This window comes from Ptychodera flava, chromosome 7 (genome assembly GCF_041260155.1).
Source record: "Ptychodera flava strain L36383 chromosome 7, AS_Pfla_20210202, whole genome shotgun sequence".
In the NCBI taxonomy this organism is placed as follows: Eukaryota; Metazoa; Hemichordata; class Enteropneusta; family Ptychoderidae; genus Ptychodera; species Ptychodera flava.
Window position 1 is genome coordinate 8,216,403 of NC_091934.1, and position 17,315 is coordinate 8,233,717.

At 37.6% G+C, this 17,315-nt stretch overlaps 2 protein-coding genes across 2 annotated transcripts; both read right to left on the minus strand.

The window, feature by feature from the left end:
* Positions 1–1,210: 1,210 nt before the first annotated feature.
* Positions 1,211–2,137, minus strand: LOC139137790 (fibroblast growth factor receptor 2-like). Its single transcript, XM_070706061.1, has one exon. It carries the CDS (start codon positions 2,135–2,137, stop codon positions 1,211–1,213), a length of 927 nt encoding a protein of 308 aa, XP_070562162.1.
* A 9,379-nt stretch (positions 2,138–11,516) lies between these two features.
* Positions 11,517–12,290, minus strand: LOC139137791 (fibroblast growth factor receptor 2-like). The gene has a single exon (XM_070706062.1). It carries the CDS (start codon positions 12,288–12,290, stop codon positions 11,517–11,519), a length of 774 nt encoding a protein of 257 aa, XP_070562163.1.
* Positions 12,291–17,315: the final 5,025 nt, after the last annotated feature.

Genomic DNA, 17,315 nt, shown 5'->3' on the forward strand with positions numbered 1-17,315 from the left:
TTAAGTGAGACGGATACAGAGAAGCCGAGGCTAACGTGAGATCCCTGTAAAAAAAAAAAACATGTCGTAGAGAATGACCAGAAAGACTGTTAAGCTTACATCGGACAGTTAGCTTATAAACAATTGTAGTAGGAACGGAGAAGAGAAGTACATCCAGGACGGGGCATCCATGCATGATACGTGACAATCAGCAAATGAAAATAGTTTCAAACACCTTGTGGTTTGATAAATTTTAACGAAATCACCAATTTGCATTGATGAAACTTGAAAGTTTGCAAAGTGTATTGTTCTCTATGTCTGGTAGCTCTATAGTCATGTGCATTGAGGATAGGTATGTAGTTACTTTGCGGTTAAATGTCAGTGATGGTTCACCCCGAAGTTAATGATGATAATGGTGTCCATGTGTGATTTATCAACGGCTTTATTATAGTTCTCATTCCGATAACATTTTATATGAACTGTTTTTACAAGTTATTCCCATGTTCCCACATAATGTTTCGAAAGTTTGTTGACCTTTGAAGACAGTATTTCATATTCCTACTTATGTCAAGCCCGAACAAAAAAAACCCAAACAAACAAACAAACAAACAACAACAAACAAAACAAAATTCCAAACAAAAATTAGTGCCTTCCTGTATATCATTCTCAATATGGCACTGTTTTGTGAGTTAGGTGAAGATTTCTGATTTCTTTCTCACGGCACTTACCAAACACATAGCTCTATTTTCAGTAGGTGATAGCGCTATTTTACAGAGGTGACAACAAGATGACAAAGAGGTGAAAGTTTGGTGTTCAGAGCTTTATTTCTAACTGAAACAATGGATAATCTACTTCAAATCTACCACACTTTTCTGTTCGCACTTCTCAAACTACATGTATTATACCTTTGTCTTAAAAGGACAGTAAAATTTATTCACAATTGTATTATAGCCTTGTCAATACCCGTGAACAACTGAAACCATCGCGAAAATGAATTAATGATCATGACCATTAATTCATTTTCGTGATGGTTTCATGTATCGTGTCTAAAACCGAGGTATATGCATGGTCACCTGTTCATTCAGTATCTTTCAACATGTCAAACAATATCTCGTGTCAAACAAAATTCATGAAAAATGGCCGACTTTGTCCCTTTAAGTGTCAGACGCGATCCTGAATAGGCTACCGAGGTTGAGTCCTGTTTAAGGTGTCTTATAATGCCAACCAGCAATTAGACCATACTCTGCATACTGGTAGAGACCATTTCCCACTTCACGTCGCGTTTCTTTTGTCCCATGACACAAAGACAGATGCACGCGATGGTCACTATAACTAGAATGAAGAGAGCAACACCCAGTACTATGAGAGTAGTCTTGTAGGCTTCTGTCCATGGCACATATGGTGTTTTTGTGAAGTGTAACATGATGTTGGGCTTTGTTGTTGGTTCTGGCGGCGGGATGACTGTTAACCAGGCACTTTGATATGAAATACCAATGGCATTGCCAGCCAGACAGGTGTATTTGCCAGCATCGTCAAAGGTGACATTTTGTATAATCAAGCTACATGTAAAGGGGTCACTCTGACTCTGAGGCTCAGTCTGCATCTCTTTAAAGTGGCCGATGTCGTTGGGGTCATTGGAATCATCCTTACCCAGGTGCTTCAACCAGTGGATGCGTGGATCCTGGTCGCTGACGACCACCTCGCATCGGAAAATCGCCGTGTGTCCAACCATGACTGTGGTGTTTTCAGGTTTTGCTGGGTTCATGATAGGTTCATGGAATATTCTAGGTATAACATCCAGTTCATAGGTGGCATTAATGGAACCATATTGATTGGTGACAATGCATGTGTAGCAGCCATTGTCTACTGGTACAAGATCGTGGAGAACCAGGGTCCACTTTCTGAGCCTGACCTTAAAACCAAACCTTATGTAATCAATTTCCTCTCCGTCCTTCAGCCACCTTATGGTTGGTGTGGGGTTGCCATCGGCATTGCACCGAAACCTTGCAACACTTCCGGCTGGCAGGCCCATAAAGGTGCGAGACATCTTGTGCAGAGAGGTGAAGTACGGGGCCAGCGGCGCACTTGTACTTGTTGGTGGCCCTGTTTTGCCTTTGTTCATATCGTTCTCATCACAATACACAGTTCCAGCAGTCATTAACAGCAGAGCAGGGAATACGATAATCAAATATACTTTCATCTTTAAAGTCCTGTGTACATCACTCTCTTACGTCAGAAATTAACTTCGAGCAACTGAGAGCATGACACCTGTACTATGCACCAGGTCCTCTGAGTCACGATGCTGAAGTTATTTTCGTATTTGTAATCACATTACGAATACATTACGAATACGACAAGTCATAGACGGAAATTGGTATTTGAAGCCCAGGTTTCAGCCATGAAATATGCAATATGCGATATTTATAGAAGTTTAGATATTGTGATAGTTCATAATGTCATTTGCAAAAGTTTGTTAAATTTATATGAACTTGCATGTGCAGATTTTAAAGAATTTCGTTCACCGCATTTTATCAAAAAACTTTGTACTTCAACAACCAGGTAATGCCAGGGAGTTACCCAGGACTGCACCATTACTTTGTGGGGAGGTCGAGGGATATGAGGGACTGCAAAACGAGTGACAGTGGGAAGCCAAGCTGTGTGTGTTCATAGCTGTGGTGTTTTCACACAGGATTCCTGCCATTTACCCTGTGGGGTTAAAATCGTAAAAGTCAAAACCAGCCCGTAAAAGGTAGGAATCCCGTCTGAAAACACTACAGCTATGGACCAACAGCTATGGAAAGCCATGATGAACGGGGAACTTCAATGTCGTCCAGGACACCTGTGCAAAGAAAAAAAGTGAAAAATCTTTGTATAGTAGTTGTTTTGAGTTTGATTTTTGTTTGTGTTGTGTTGTGTTGTGTTGTGTTGTGTTGAGTTGGTTAGGCTTAGAGTTAGGGTTCCAACAAAATACTGATTGGTGGTTCTCCAGTGGACCAGTGGAACTGTTAACTGTTTGTCCCCTCGGCCTCCAAAAAATCATGGTAATTCCTGGAGTACAATTATTTTGAAATTTGAGTAGCCTTACGAAGTTTTAGGTTGTGTGTTTGATGTTAATTTTCTTGAGATTTCTTTGGCAAATTTATGAAGTAAACTTTTGAATCCATGCAGTTTGTTGGCTTCCAATTAAGTGGTTAGTGAAGGTTAGTGGTTATGCGTTGTGGCTATCGACACGATAACCGTGTCGGTAAGTGTGAAAAAGCAACTTACCGACACGATCATCATAACTTGCAATTAAATGCAAATTTTACATTTATGTCACCATTTTGCTTTATCAAATGCTCTCAAATGTACGGCTTCGGTGTTGAAATAAGTTTTCCTTGTCGTGTGACAAAAAGTGTGTTCTCCATATTAACGTGTTCAACTGCTGACACCGCTTGCCAAAATCCAATCGCTGCGGGAAAAAAAACAATGAAATCGTGTTCGCGATCTCAATATTTTACGTTTTCGAGACCCAAACTGCCAAAAAGAAATTGAATTAGAGAGCATGGCAAACAAAATCGAAGCTTCCAACAAAAAACAACACTTGTTTTGTTTTATTTATATGGCTTATTGTCTCGTACATTGAGATTGATTCGATTCTGTTTTCTTTTTTCTTTTTCATTCTTTCTATTACTTCGTAATTTTTCCCTTCCCTCTAACTCTTCTTTCCCTTTGTTCTCTCTTCCCGCTACATTCATTGAATTTTGACAACCTCTACCGATCCACCTTCAGTAAAAACTAACATTCGTTGCCTCTAAAAACAAAACAAAGCGCCACAGTACGCACTGCCGGATGTATGGAACTTAGCCGTCCTTTAATCTTCACCATCTTTCGTTTGCACATTTCCAAAAGAAAGGATGGCCGTCAAGTTTAAAACTTCGTGCGTACTTTTTTTGTATTTTGGAGGATTTATTTGTATTTTATGGGGTTAAATGTTGTAGCGTTTGAGTCGCCATGGAGTAGCGGACATCGTCAGCCGAGCAAAACAAAAACCACAAGTACACCCATATTTTTTATGAAACGTATTTACTCTATATTCAATATTCACATTTTCCGATTGAGATCATCGTGAAAATAAGCGCAAAATGCTGATATCGACACGATCATCGTCGATAATTGTCGATCATTGTATATTTGGCTTTACAGACACGATGATCGTGTCAGTATGTCATGCTCTTTATCAACACGATCATCATGTCGATAAGTAGCTTTTCTTACTTGCCGACACGATCATCTTGCAAATAAGCGGGGAATTCTCATAATCGACACAACCACCGTGTCGATAAGGGACTGGACACAAATTACAGGGGGGGGGGGTGGGCCGGTGTTTTTTGGGGGTGGGTCGCCATTTTTCGCGCAAGCATTTTTGAAGGGTCATAAAATTTTGTGCAAGCCTATGGGGGAGGGTCACCTTTTTTCATGCATCAAAGCTGAAATTGCATGTGCACGTTATGGAATACTGAAAAAAGAAAAAATACCTCCTGGCACTTTCATTTTCTGCCATTACCATTTTCGGCGCGCCCTTCGGGCGCAAATTTCAGGTATAATTAACAATGTATTGATGATCCAAGCAGCCACATTGATTTAAGTTGTCATGATTTCTACTTATTCAACACTATTGTGCATAACTGTCCCCTAAAATAACTCTTTCAATAACAATTTGGGAGATTACTTATTTGACATCATTCTCCCATTGACAATACATTGGGTATAGGTCGGTGTCAAACGTTCATGTCGCTGTATGTACATTTTTTAATTTTTTGAGGACATTGACAGAATACAAACTGTTCAGAATAGTGCATAGTGTCATCAATAACAACTGGAAGCTTCAGGTCGAACAACTTTTGAATAACAATTTAGGATCAGATAACCTATGAGTTATTTGTAGTTTCCTCATAGCCTACAATGTATAGTGAATCAACATTTTGGTGAAATTCCAAAATCAAATTTCTTGCACAACCATTGACTTGAAACCACTCTAGTCTAATCATGAATATTAATACTAATAATTAGGTGTACATAAATGCACAGGTTTACCAAGTTTTGTATTGGAAAAAAATTATTCATAGTTTCATCATAGACTGCCATGTATAGTGAATGGACATTTCAGTGAAATTCCAAAATCAAATTTCTTGCACACCCATTGACTTGAAACTACTCTAGTCTAATCATGAACATTAATACCAATAATCAAGTGTACATAAATGCACAGATTTTCCTTTTTTTTTTATTGGACAAAAATTATTCATATTTTCATCATAGACTGCCATGTATAGTGAATCGACATTTAAGTGATATGCCAAAATCAAATTTCTTGCACAACCATTGACTTGAAACCACTCTAGTCTATCATGAACATCAGTACCAATAATTCAGTGTACATAAATGCACAGATTTACCTATTTTTGTATTGGAAAAAAATTATTCATAGGGTTTCACCATAGACTGCCATGTATAGTGAATCAACATTTAGGTGAAATTCCAAAATCAAATTTCTTACACACACATGGACTTGTAACCACTCTAGTCTAATCAAGAACATAAATATCAATAATCAAGCAATAAATACACAGATTTGCCAAGTTTTGTATTTAAAAAAAATTATTCATAGTTTCTTCATAGACTACAATGTATAATGGATCCACATTTCATGCGAAATTCCAAAAACAAAGTTATTGTACACAGATGCACGTGTTACCACCCTCTTCTAATCAAGCACAATTATGTCAATTATTCAGGGTCATATATACACAAATAGTGCATATTTTTAATTCTGAAAATTTTTTTTTACAGTTTTGTCATAGACTCCCATGTATAGTGGATCAACATTTTATGCGAAATTCCAAAAACAAAGTTATTGTACACAAATGCACATTTTACCACCCTCTTCTAATCAAGCACAATTATGTCAATTATTGAGGGTCCATATATGCACAAATAGTGCAAATTTTTAATTCTGAAAATTTTTTGACAGTGTTGTCATAGACTCCCATGTATAGTTTTGTCATAGACTCCCATGTATAGTGGATCAACATTTTGACAGAAATTCCAAAATCAAATATCTTGTTCACATGTGCACTTGTAAACAACCCATGCTAATCAAGTATATCTATATCAGTTATTAAACATCTGTATATGAACAGATATAGCTAGTTTTATACTGGAAAATACACGTTCGTAGTTTTCTTATAGTCGACTACATGTATAGTGAATCAACATTATCGATAAAATCTAAAAATTACATTTTTTGTACAGGTATGCACTTTTTACCTGCCACTTCAAGCAAAGTACATTTACATGAATTATCACACACATATGATTTGATATTTCTTGGACAACGTGTTATATCTGCCACATTTTGCCTTCCTTTCGGGAGGGCGACTTAAAAAGTATAGCAAGTCAGAAGGGGGTCTTTAACACATTGCGGGTTTTTTGGGGGGGTATTGAGTAACAGGGGAGGGTCACTTATTTTCATGCACGGATAAGGCGGAGGGTCACTAATTTTTGTGCATGAACTTTTGAAGGGTCACTATTTTTTACGCAGCGGTTTTTCGAAAAACACCGGCCCACCCCCCCTGTAATTTATGTCCAGTCCCTAAGTAAGAAAAACTACATATCAACACGATCATCGTATTGATGTTTTTTCTTATCGACACAGTGATATCGATCGTGTCGATTATGGGATTTTTGGCTTACCGGCACGATGATCGTGCAAATAACCGGAAATGCTTCTTATCAACACGACAAATCGTGTCAATAAGTGTAAAAGACATTTTTAATGACATGACAGTCGTGTCAATAGGTAAGAAAAACCACGTTCATATGGACACGATCATCGTGTCGATAGGCGCTACCTACAATATGATCATGTCATGATCTGTCATGTTATGCTTTGTAGCCATCCACAGAGTACAGCCACCTAGACATAGATAATTACAATTTTGCAAAGTTCTTTTGGTGTTAGCATCAGACTTATACACTGTCTTCTGCACTCCATAACAGTATCTATTTGCACAAAATTTCTGTCAAAAGTCTTCATATTTTGCTTACAACTCTTTGGAATATAGGAAAGCAGCTTTAGTTAACAAAGAGTTTTTTTCTATTAAAAAGCTAAGGAGAGATAAGAAGAACAAAAGGACAGTAAAATTTATTCAGAATTACACTATACCTTTGTCAATACCAGTGAATTTTATGAGATCAAACCCTCAGATTAATACTGATAATGTATCCGATTACCCAGCATTGTGGCCAAAGATGTTTTCTATATCTACAAATTCAGTGGTATCACCAAAACTATAAAATAATAGCAATAATGGACCCTGTTCAGGCCCATTATAGACTCACAAAAACTTTGCACTACATAGTGTACTCAGCTTCACCTTGTACAAATGTTGTGAAAATTTGCTTCCATCCATTATTGGCTGGGAGGGGTTACACTATTGCTCAAACAATTACTTTGATATTGTTACATGAGAAAAAAATGGTGAAGTCATTTTCTTGAAAATAAAATTTATTACAAAAAATTAAAACTGTTCACTAAGTCAAGGGATAGAGTAGAAACTAAAAGTTTACAGGCTACTTATTTCAGCTGGGACGGCACAAAGCTCAAGAGTTGAGTCAGACACTGAGACAGGCAGATGAGTGAGCAGTCCTTAGCTTGCAGGCTTTAGGTTGGTCTGTGCAAAGTCCACAGTATAAACCCAGTGTGGCTGTGAAGGTCTTGAAAAGTCTTGAAATTAACACTGCTTGAGTGATTCCAAAGTCTTGAAGTAAACACGTCAGTGACATGATCCCAAATGTCTGACTGAAAAACTGTGCCGCCCCAGCACTTAAATGGTTATATTGGAGAGTATAAGAACAATCTAGAACTTCTATTGATATGCTTATCATTGTTGTAAAAATATCTTCACTTGTAGTAAACACGACTAATTGAATTTCCAGAAAGTTCTAAACATGACAAATTGAATTCAAAGTCATGGAGGAGAATGACCTTCTGGACTAATTAAACTCAGGTCATATGGGGGAAATGACCTACAGAACACACCCCCTCCTAAAAAGACTATAAACATATTTCAAAGAAAAATCTTTCTTTTTACAAATGTGATATTAAAAGCGTGAACAACAATAAACTCTAAATAGGAGAGTAACAGTCTACAATCAAACTGTATCTGCCATCAATATAAAATGTCACACCTCCTTAACTGTAAGTTAGTAAAGCTAACGAAAAACGTACAAACTATTTTGAAAAAAAGAGAAATATCTTGCTACGTAAGAAAAAACTGTGTAATCAGTCATTTTCTTTAAGATAAAATTCATTAAAATTAATCACTAAATAAGGTGATAAAGTACAAACTGTAAAAGTTTACAGGCTACTTATCTCAGCTGGGACAGCACCAAGCTCCAGAGTGGAGTCAGACAGACTGATGAGTGAGAAATTCTTTGGCTTGCGGTTGATCTGTGCGAAGCTCACAGAATAAATTCAGTGTGGCTAGGAAGGTCTTGAATAGTCTTGAAATTAACACAGCTTTGGTGAAAGTCTGAAATTAACACTGCCAAAGCGATCTCAATGTCTGACTGAAAACCTGTGTCGCCCCAGCATTTACATTCAATGATTCAATCTATAACAAACCAGAACTTCTGTTGATATGCTAATTACTGTTTAAGAATATCTTTACTTGTAATAAACATGACTAATTGAAATTCAAGGTCATGGAGGAGAATGACCTCAAGAATGTTCTACACCAATTAAACTCAGGTCATGGGTGAGGGAAAATGACGTACATAACTATATTGTACATAGTGAACTTCAACTGTCAAAATGGGCTTTTGATACAAAATGAAATGGGCAAGTAACGAATGAACGAAATTTCAAAAATCAAAATCATTTCAAAAAAATATAACAATAAAACCATTGTCTGTGACCACAGCAGCTGGTTTACTGGGTTTAATGAATGGATATAAAGTACCTACCACAAAGTGATAAATCATGGTGAAATTTATTGGCCGTGCTCTTCCGTCATTAAATATCACTATGAACACGCAATCAGCAATGACTATAGTACCGGTTTAGTCAGGGGTGGCTGTGAAGCTACACAAATTCTACTATGATCCATGGATTACGATCGAGGCCAAGACAATCTACACACAAATATATGTAGAGAATCACAGGCCTCACTGAACAAGAGGAATACTTCTTTCATTTTTATTTCTCTCGTAGCAACTATATATGTACAGTGTGAATGTGAATGCTGATGCTGTGTGTCCCTCCCTATCCCGGGTCCAAATCCATTAAATGGAGTAGAATTTGTGCTGCTTCACAGCCTTCCCCGACTGAACAGGTACTGTACCGGTAGTTATTGTGGATTACGTGTTCATGATATTTTCATAAAGGAAGATCAGCGTCCATAAATTTCACCATTTATCACATCACGTTGTGTTTCCACCATGATCAAAGTCCGATCAAAATATTCCTTTATGCACTTTATCCGTTCATTAAACCCAGTAAACCAGCTGCACGAACAATTATTTTATTGCTCTATTTTATAGAAATAAATGGTTTTGATTGTGGAAATTTTGTAGTGTGCCCATTTATTAACCCACGCGAGGCCATGCCCCTCTATGGCCCCCATGACATGTATTATGTGTTCAATACATATTTTGTATTAAACATTCATTTTTTTTTTAAATTTTTGTATTTACTTTCATTTAAAGGAGATTCACACTACAAAACCGTATTTACCTATTATTTACCATTTAAATGTTAATACCACCTGATGATAGAAAACAAAATGAAAGATACTTCTCATCGACGTGTTATATCCCTCTTTTCATAATACCCTAAAACAAATTTGAAGCATCTATTGCTTGGATAACATACGTTTACATATAAAGATATTACTGATACAGTATGGAACGCCGACACTAACTTCTGCTCTCTAACTCTAATATGTTAACCGTAAAAATTAATGTGTTGTCGACAAACACTGACATATTTAGCTTTAATGTTGATATGACATGTATAAATCATTAATTAGTTTGGTTAATCTTTAATAAATTGAGCGAAAATGTTAATATGATGTACACGAAACGTGTTTTTGTAACTAATATTTTAAGTGCAAACATTGTTATGTTGAATATAAAATGTTAACATGTTATGGGCCATCTTTAATATATAGAGCTCTCGCACGTTATGTATATGAGCTCAAGCGTTTTAATGTATATGCGCAAACACGTACATTTATGTATATGGTCAAATCCTATGTAGTTGTTCTGCAGTGGTGCTGTTTCTGCGACGTGAAATTCCAATAATGCAACATTAACACATTTGTGCTATTGCTATATAAATTTACATTTTGCAGAGGGAAGTGTAGACCTTAAACCTTCATCCAGCAGAGTTTGATAGGTAAACTCCATGCTATAACGCAAACGGGAGGAAAAAGCTCAGTTCCTCTTTGCCAAGTTTGACGAATCGTAAAAACAAACATGAACGTAGACAAGTCAAAGCGCCACCACAAACGAGCTAAATAGGCACTAAAACCCCACACGAACTGACCTTTTCAGGGACACCAAGGACACTGCGACATTGCACTTGTTATATGATATCGGATATTTACAGCTACTAGATGATACAGTATCATAATACGAATTCTTTGGTCAGATCTGTGAGGTGGTGTAAACTCTGATATATATCTGATATTTGGGCCAAGAAAAATAAAAAGTTTGTTTCTCATCCTCACGCGCGTCAATTCAGACCCGTCACGTCAACCTTTACTTCTGCTCATGAAGAAATAAAATGAAAATAAATCGCAATACACGACGATAGTGCATAACACTGTGCTGTATAAAAACAGAACTGTAAACAAAATAACAGACACTAACATTCCATTCAGGACTGTACACATATGTCACTGTTATATTAAGCTGTCAAAACTGCATTGCTGCACTGAGTCAAACCGCATAACTGTTGCTATACAAAAATACTAAAGCAACACTGCTGTGCATCTGCGTGCATTCCCATGTTGTTTTCATGTTTTTGGCACGTTCTTGTTGGTTGATGAATAAAACAAAATTGAAAGAAGAAAAAAAACTGCGTCACCGCATCATTTTTTCAATATGTCTCGGACGAGAAACAAATTTTATTTTTCTTGGCCTTACCCGCAATTTGACAGGTCTAGTATTGTCTGATATCAAAGTGAGAGTGATTCATAGCTTGAAGATATCTTTTTTAACTCTCCGGTCTTAGGAAGTCGGGCTTAGCCAGATCTATAAGGTGGTGAATAACATGAACATATTAAAGTTTATCCAAAAAATATTGTCGTTTTATACACAACATATTTATTATCGTTTTCACTTAATATATGAAAGTTTACCTACAACATATACACAACATATTGACGTTTGTGCTGACCGATGCATGCAATGATCTCAATGACAAGTATGTAGAGTGTAACACCCGCTACTTTGACAGCTATCTTGTAGGCTTCTGTCCATGACACATATTATGGCGTTTTCGTGGAGGGACACTGACATTGACATGTAATGTCGGGCTTTGTTGTTGGTTCTGGCGGAGGGATGACTGTTAACCAGGCACTTTGATATGAAATACCAATGGCATTGCCAGCCACACAGGTGTATATACCAGCATCATCAAAGGTGACATTTTGTATAATCAAGCTCAGGGGGTCTCTCTCAGGCTCAGTCTGTATCACTTCGTGGGAATCATCCTTGTCCACATGCTTCAACCACTGGATGTGTGGAACCAGGTCGCTGACAACCACCTCGCATTGGAAAATCGCCGTGTTTCCAACAATGACTGTGGTGTTTTCAGGTTTTGCTGGGTTCAGGATAGGTTTTTGTGCTATTCTAACATCCAGTTCATAGGTGGCATCAATGGAACCATATTGATTGGTGACAATGCATGTGTAGTTGCCACTGTCTGATAGTTCAAGATCGTGGAGAATCAGCTTCCACTTTTTGTACCTGACCCTAAAACCAAACCTTCTGTCATCAATATCCTCTCCGTCCTTCAGCCACCTTATGGTTGGCGTGGGGTTGCCATCGGCATTGCACCGAAACCTTGCCACACTACCAATACCACCAGGCTGGACCACATAGGTGCGAGACATCATCTGCGGAGAGGTGAAGTACGGGGCCAGCGACGCACTTGTTGGTGGCCCTTCTTTGCCTTTGTTCATGTCGTTCTCATCACAGTACACAGTTCCAGCAGTCACTAATAGCAGAGCAGGGAATACGATAATCAAATATACTTTCATCTTTTAAGTTCTCTGTACACCAGTCTCTCACGTCAGAAATTAACTTGGAGCAACTGAGAGTGTAGCCTAGAGTCCTATTCGTCCCTTGCCTCCGTACCTCCGACGCACTCCCGTCTATAGTCTCGTATAAAGCAGTATTTCAAGCCAGAGTCGTAAAAACTGCTCATTTGAATGTCGATGGTCACCAACTGAGACCGTGATGTCACTAGCGTCCTTTGCAAGGTCAATCACTGAAAATGACCCTCTCATGATTGGCTAGCTGTGATATCGCAGCGGTACAAGTTGTGTGGCGTATATCGAACGCGATCGGGTCATTGGGGTCATCGCCACAGGCGATGACCTCAACTGACCCGCGCGCGATCGATACACGCCACAAGTACCGCTGCGATATCACAGCTAAGGGACCGTCTCAGATTGTCGCAGAAGTTCAAAAAGCGAAATTCATTCGTTTAGGGGGGAGGGGGTTTGACCTCCATTCAATTGGTGAACTTCACTTTCGCACTTTTATTTTGTGATCACAAGTTTTCGTGTGTTTATTTTAAATTAAAGGAAAATGCATACTCGTGCCAACAAATTTGTAACTGTTTCCATCTCGTTTGTGCCCCAAACACACTTTACCGATAGTAACATTGTAACCTAAACATTTCATTCATCAAATTATACAAAGACAAAAGTATCATTTTTTTTAAATGTGCTATATATAAGCGTCTGCTCTAACCAACTAGATGTCTTTATTCTCACTTGTTATGCACCTTTTCATACTCGTTTTAATATGATTGAACATGCCTGGGCCCCCTTGTCAAAGTTTCTCGCTTATTTACCGACCCTACCAAGTACAAATTGCGTGTTCGCAAAGACAAAGAACGGCACAAGAGATGCAAAAAGGGAAAGTAAAATAAAATAAAACTTTTATGCGGTAAAATGCCCTGTTAGTACTCAAATCTGATCGATTACTTTAATTGTAATGTGGCAAGGGGCATACGTCTTTAGTAGCTATAGCAAAATGCAACATTGTACTCTCAGGCAGACATGAACATTTCGCACTTTTGAAGTTTCGTTTAGGGGGAGTGGAAGGCGGGAGGGGGTTTTGATCTAAACGAAGGAATTTCGTTTCTTGAACTTCTGCGACAATCTGAGACGGTCCCTAATGATTGGCTTATGACTTGGTTGGGCAGAACCAATTAATATTATGGCACATTCTGTGGCTAGCAATTTCGCACATGTCAGCAGAACCACATCGACTGAACGATTTTTTTATCGCCCTCAACATAAAGAATTTCAGTGTTGCGTATTGCAGACAAACTCACCTATTTCTGTTTTGAATATTTCGAGATAAAAAGGCAAAATTACAATAGAATAATGAGCTGACTGGGGTAGAATTTGGAAGTGACATCGTTTAGATTCGGCATTTTTCGACATCCGCAAGATGCCACTATGATGTTATGAGGACTATCGGCTCTTCGATTCAGATTTATGTTTAAAAAAGCCATGAAAATGGAGTTGAATAAAAAACACGAGTGGTCGCAGTTCGTGCTGCAAGATGACACCGTGTCTGACGAAAACCTCGGTAACAAACGTCCAAGTACAAGGTAGACGACTTTTGTCGATACTGTAGCGCCTTTGTAGGGAGTGGGTCGGAGGTACGGAGGCAAGCGGACGAATAGGATTCTAGGCTACTGAGAATAGCACCCGTACACTTCTGAGTCGGTCACGATGCTGAAGTTATTCTCGTATTACGAAAAATTGGTATTTGAAGCCCAGGTTTCATCAATGAAATATGCAATGTGCTGATTTATAGAAGTTTAAATATTATGATAATATAGTTCGTAATATCACTTCCCAAATTTTGTTAAATTTATATAAATTTGTACATGTAGATTTTAAATAATTTTGTTTCCCTCTTTTTATCAAAAAACTTTACTTCCGGTTGGTACCGATACCAAGTACCCCGGACTGCACAATTACTTTGTGGGGAGGCCGAGGGTTGTGAGGGACTGCAAAACGGGTGACAGTGGGAAGCCATGATGAACATGAAGAACTACGGTTACGTGTGGTTCGATACATTAGAGAGGTTCGGCTACACGTTTTACGTGAACGTGAACGCGTAGAATCCACTTTGGCGTTGGCGTACACGTTCGCGTGCAAAAGTCCGTTTGGGTACGCGTTACGCCAGCCGTTCTTGTGGCACGCGCGAGAAATGATTCGGCCCGGCTTGGGTCCGCGTAGTCTGTTTCCGCATCACAGGGATAGCTCAATGGTTTGCCCGTATGCCGCGAATCGACGAAGAAATTGCACTTAAAAATAACGAAAATACATGAATATCTTTGAGGGTGTCACTATCATATATCCAGCTAACAACTGCATGAATGATTCACAGTTTTTACCATGTTTTGATACCTAAAGATGAGAATAAATTTACACGTTTACAAATTACGTGAAAACAGCTGTCTCCACGTAAATACGCGACGCCGGCTCCGTGTACGTGAAGAACGTACGCACAAGTCGATGACATCATCGCAGAAATTTGTGACGTTACGCGTTCACGTTCACGTAAAACGTGTAGCCGAACCTCTCTATAGATTCGATACGCATAGCGGCCGCCGCGTGGTATGCATAGAAAAATAGGTATGCATACTGTACCACGCGGCGGCCGCTATGTATCTAACCACACGTAACTGTGTGATGAACTGGGAACTTGGCGTCCGGGACACCCGTGCAAAGAAAAATCTAGATATGAACTGAAAATGCTCACGTGATTCATTATATATTGAATTTATCTGTAAATTCGAACCTTTGCCACATGTTTGCAACTTCATTGAAAGTGTTATGATCAAAATAATGAACAATATTCACCACAGATTAATTCTAAAAACAAGTATATATCCCCAATCAGGAAAGTTCAATAAAATATACAAATAAAGAATCGACTGAAATGTTCTCATTAAATATGCAAATAAGGAATTGGCTGAAGTAAAACTGCTTAATGATTTTCAATAGTATTATATCACAGTATCTTCAATGTACATAGCGAGTTTCATCAACTTTGGTCAAGTCAATTCAGATATATATATATATATATATATATATATATATATATATATATATATATATAATTAGGAAAGTTTATTAAATATGCAAATGAGGAATTGGCTGAAGTAAAAATGTTTAACGACTTTCAACAATGTTATATCATAGTTTATTTAATGTACATAGCAAGTTTCATCATCTTTGGTCAAGTCAATTCAAATAAATATCTCTAACTTCAAAAGTTCATTGAATATGAAAATTAAGAGTTTGATGAAGTAAAAATTCTTTAATGACTTTCAATAATGTAAAATCAGAGTATCTTCAATATACCTACCAAGTTTTGTCAATTTTGATCAAGTCAAATCAGATATATATCCCTAAGTAGGAAAGTTCATTAAATATGCAAATTATTACCTTTTATGTCACCCCTTAATATCTTTCACAGCTGATATATCTTGGTATAATCAACATTTGTAGCACATTTCATCAAATTATGTGCACTCGTTGTCAATATATATCTGTTTTTTTCTAAAATCATTAATTATGCAAATGAGCAAAAAGTAAGCAAGCCACACCCAAAAAAAACTAATCACTTCTTGCCATTTGCAAATTGAATCTATGTACCAGATTTGATTCTGATCTGATGAGCCGTTTTTGAGATATCGAGCACACAGACAGACAGACACACAGATAGACAGGCACACAGACAGACAGACATCGCTGCGACATATGCTCACGTGTGTGAACACGTGAGCGAAAAATGTAAAAATATTTGAATAGAAATGGTTTGATGTTTTTTTGTTTGTTTGTTGTTTGTTTGTTTGTTTGTTTGTTTGTGTTGTGTTGGTTAGGGTTAGGGTCATAGGGTTCCAAAATACTGATAGTAGTTCTCTTTATTCACCAGTGGAATTGTTATGAAAATTACCCATTCCTATGTCCCTCACATCCCTAGGCCTCCTCCACAAAACCATGGTACAGGCCTGGAGTACAATAATTTTAAAGTTTTGGTAAACTTATGAAGTTTTTTTGCTTATGTTTGCTTTTTTTGCAATTTGTTTGGCAAATTTATGAAGTAAGCTTTTGGATCGATGCAGTTTGTTGGCTACCAATTGAGTGGTTAGTGAAGGGTCACAATGTAATCATGTCATGATCTGTCATATTATGCTTTGTGGCCATCCATAGATTATTATCATTTATTATTATTATTAATTATTTAGTTAAGGAATCTATAAATCCCATATAAAAGTACATATCTTATTATGGTATAAAAATATCAATTAAAAAGAACACAGACAAGTCAGAATACTTGCACATTACAGACAACAAACAAATAGCAGACAGACTAGATAAAGCAGTGCGATAAAAACCACGAAACGGGACTCCTTAAAAATTTAAAAAGGATTATTTAAATAGGACCAAGCAGGTACGCCCGATTACACAGTGTAGATTGACTTTCTATATACATATACGATTCATTATACATGTATTTTGAGGCGACGAATGCATGAGAACTCACAATTTTGATCAGAACACAATTCCTACTATTCCTACTATTGTGCAGTCTGATGAAGAAATTATACGACAGTTTTCGTCTGAGAGCATCGAAAGATGGAACGTTGTTCGATACAAACATTCTACTCGCACTGCAGTCACGTGGTAAACTTAAAAGAATGCGAAAAACATTGTTATATGTTATTGTTATATGGTTATTCATGTTTTTCTGTGTGTACAGCTACCATAAATGGGAGCAATACATAGTAGCGCAATAAGAACGAAACAGAGAAACTTTCACATGGTTATTGCGATTTGAGAATTTGCGAATCAGTGAATTAGCTTGACCATAGAATCTGCGTATTTGTCTCTTGACATCTGCGTCATATCTGTTATTGTGTCAGAAAAAAACGTAACCATTTAAAGTCTTACCCCCTAAATAAATTGGAGGGACTATATTTGTAGTCAAATAGGTACTAACTATTATTTCGGAGAGCATCAAGTTGC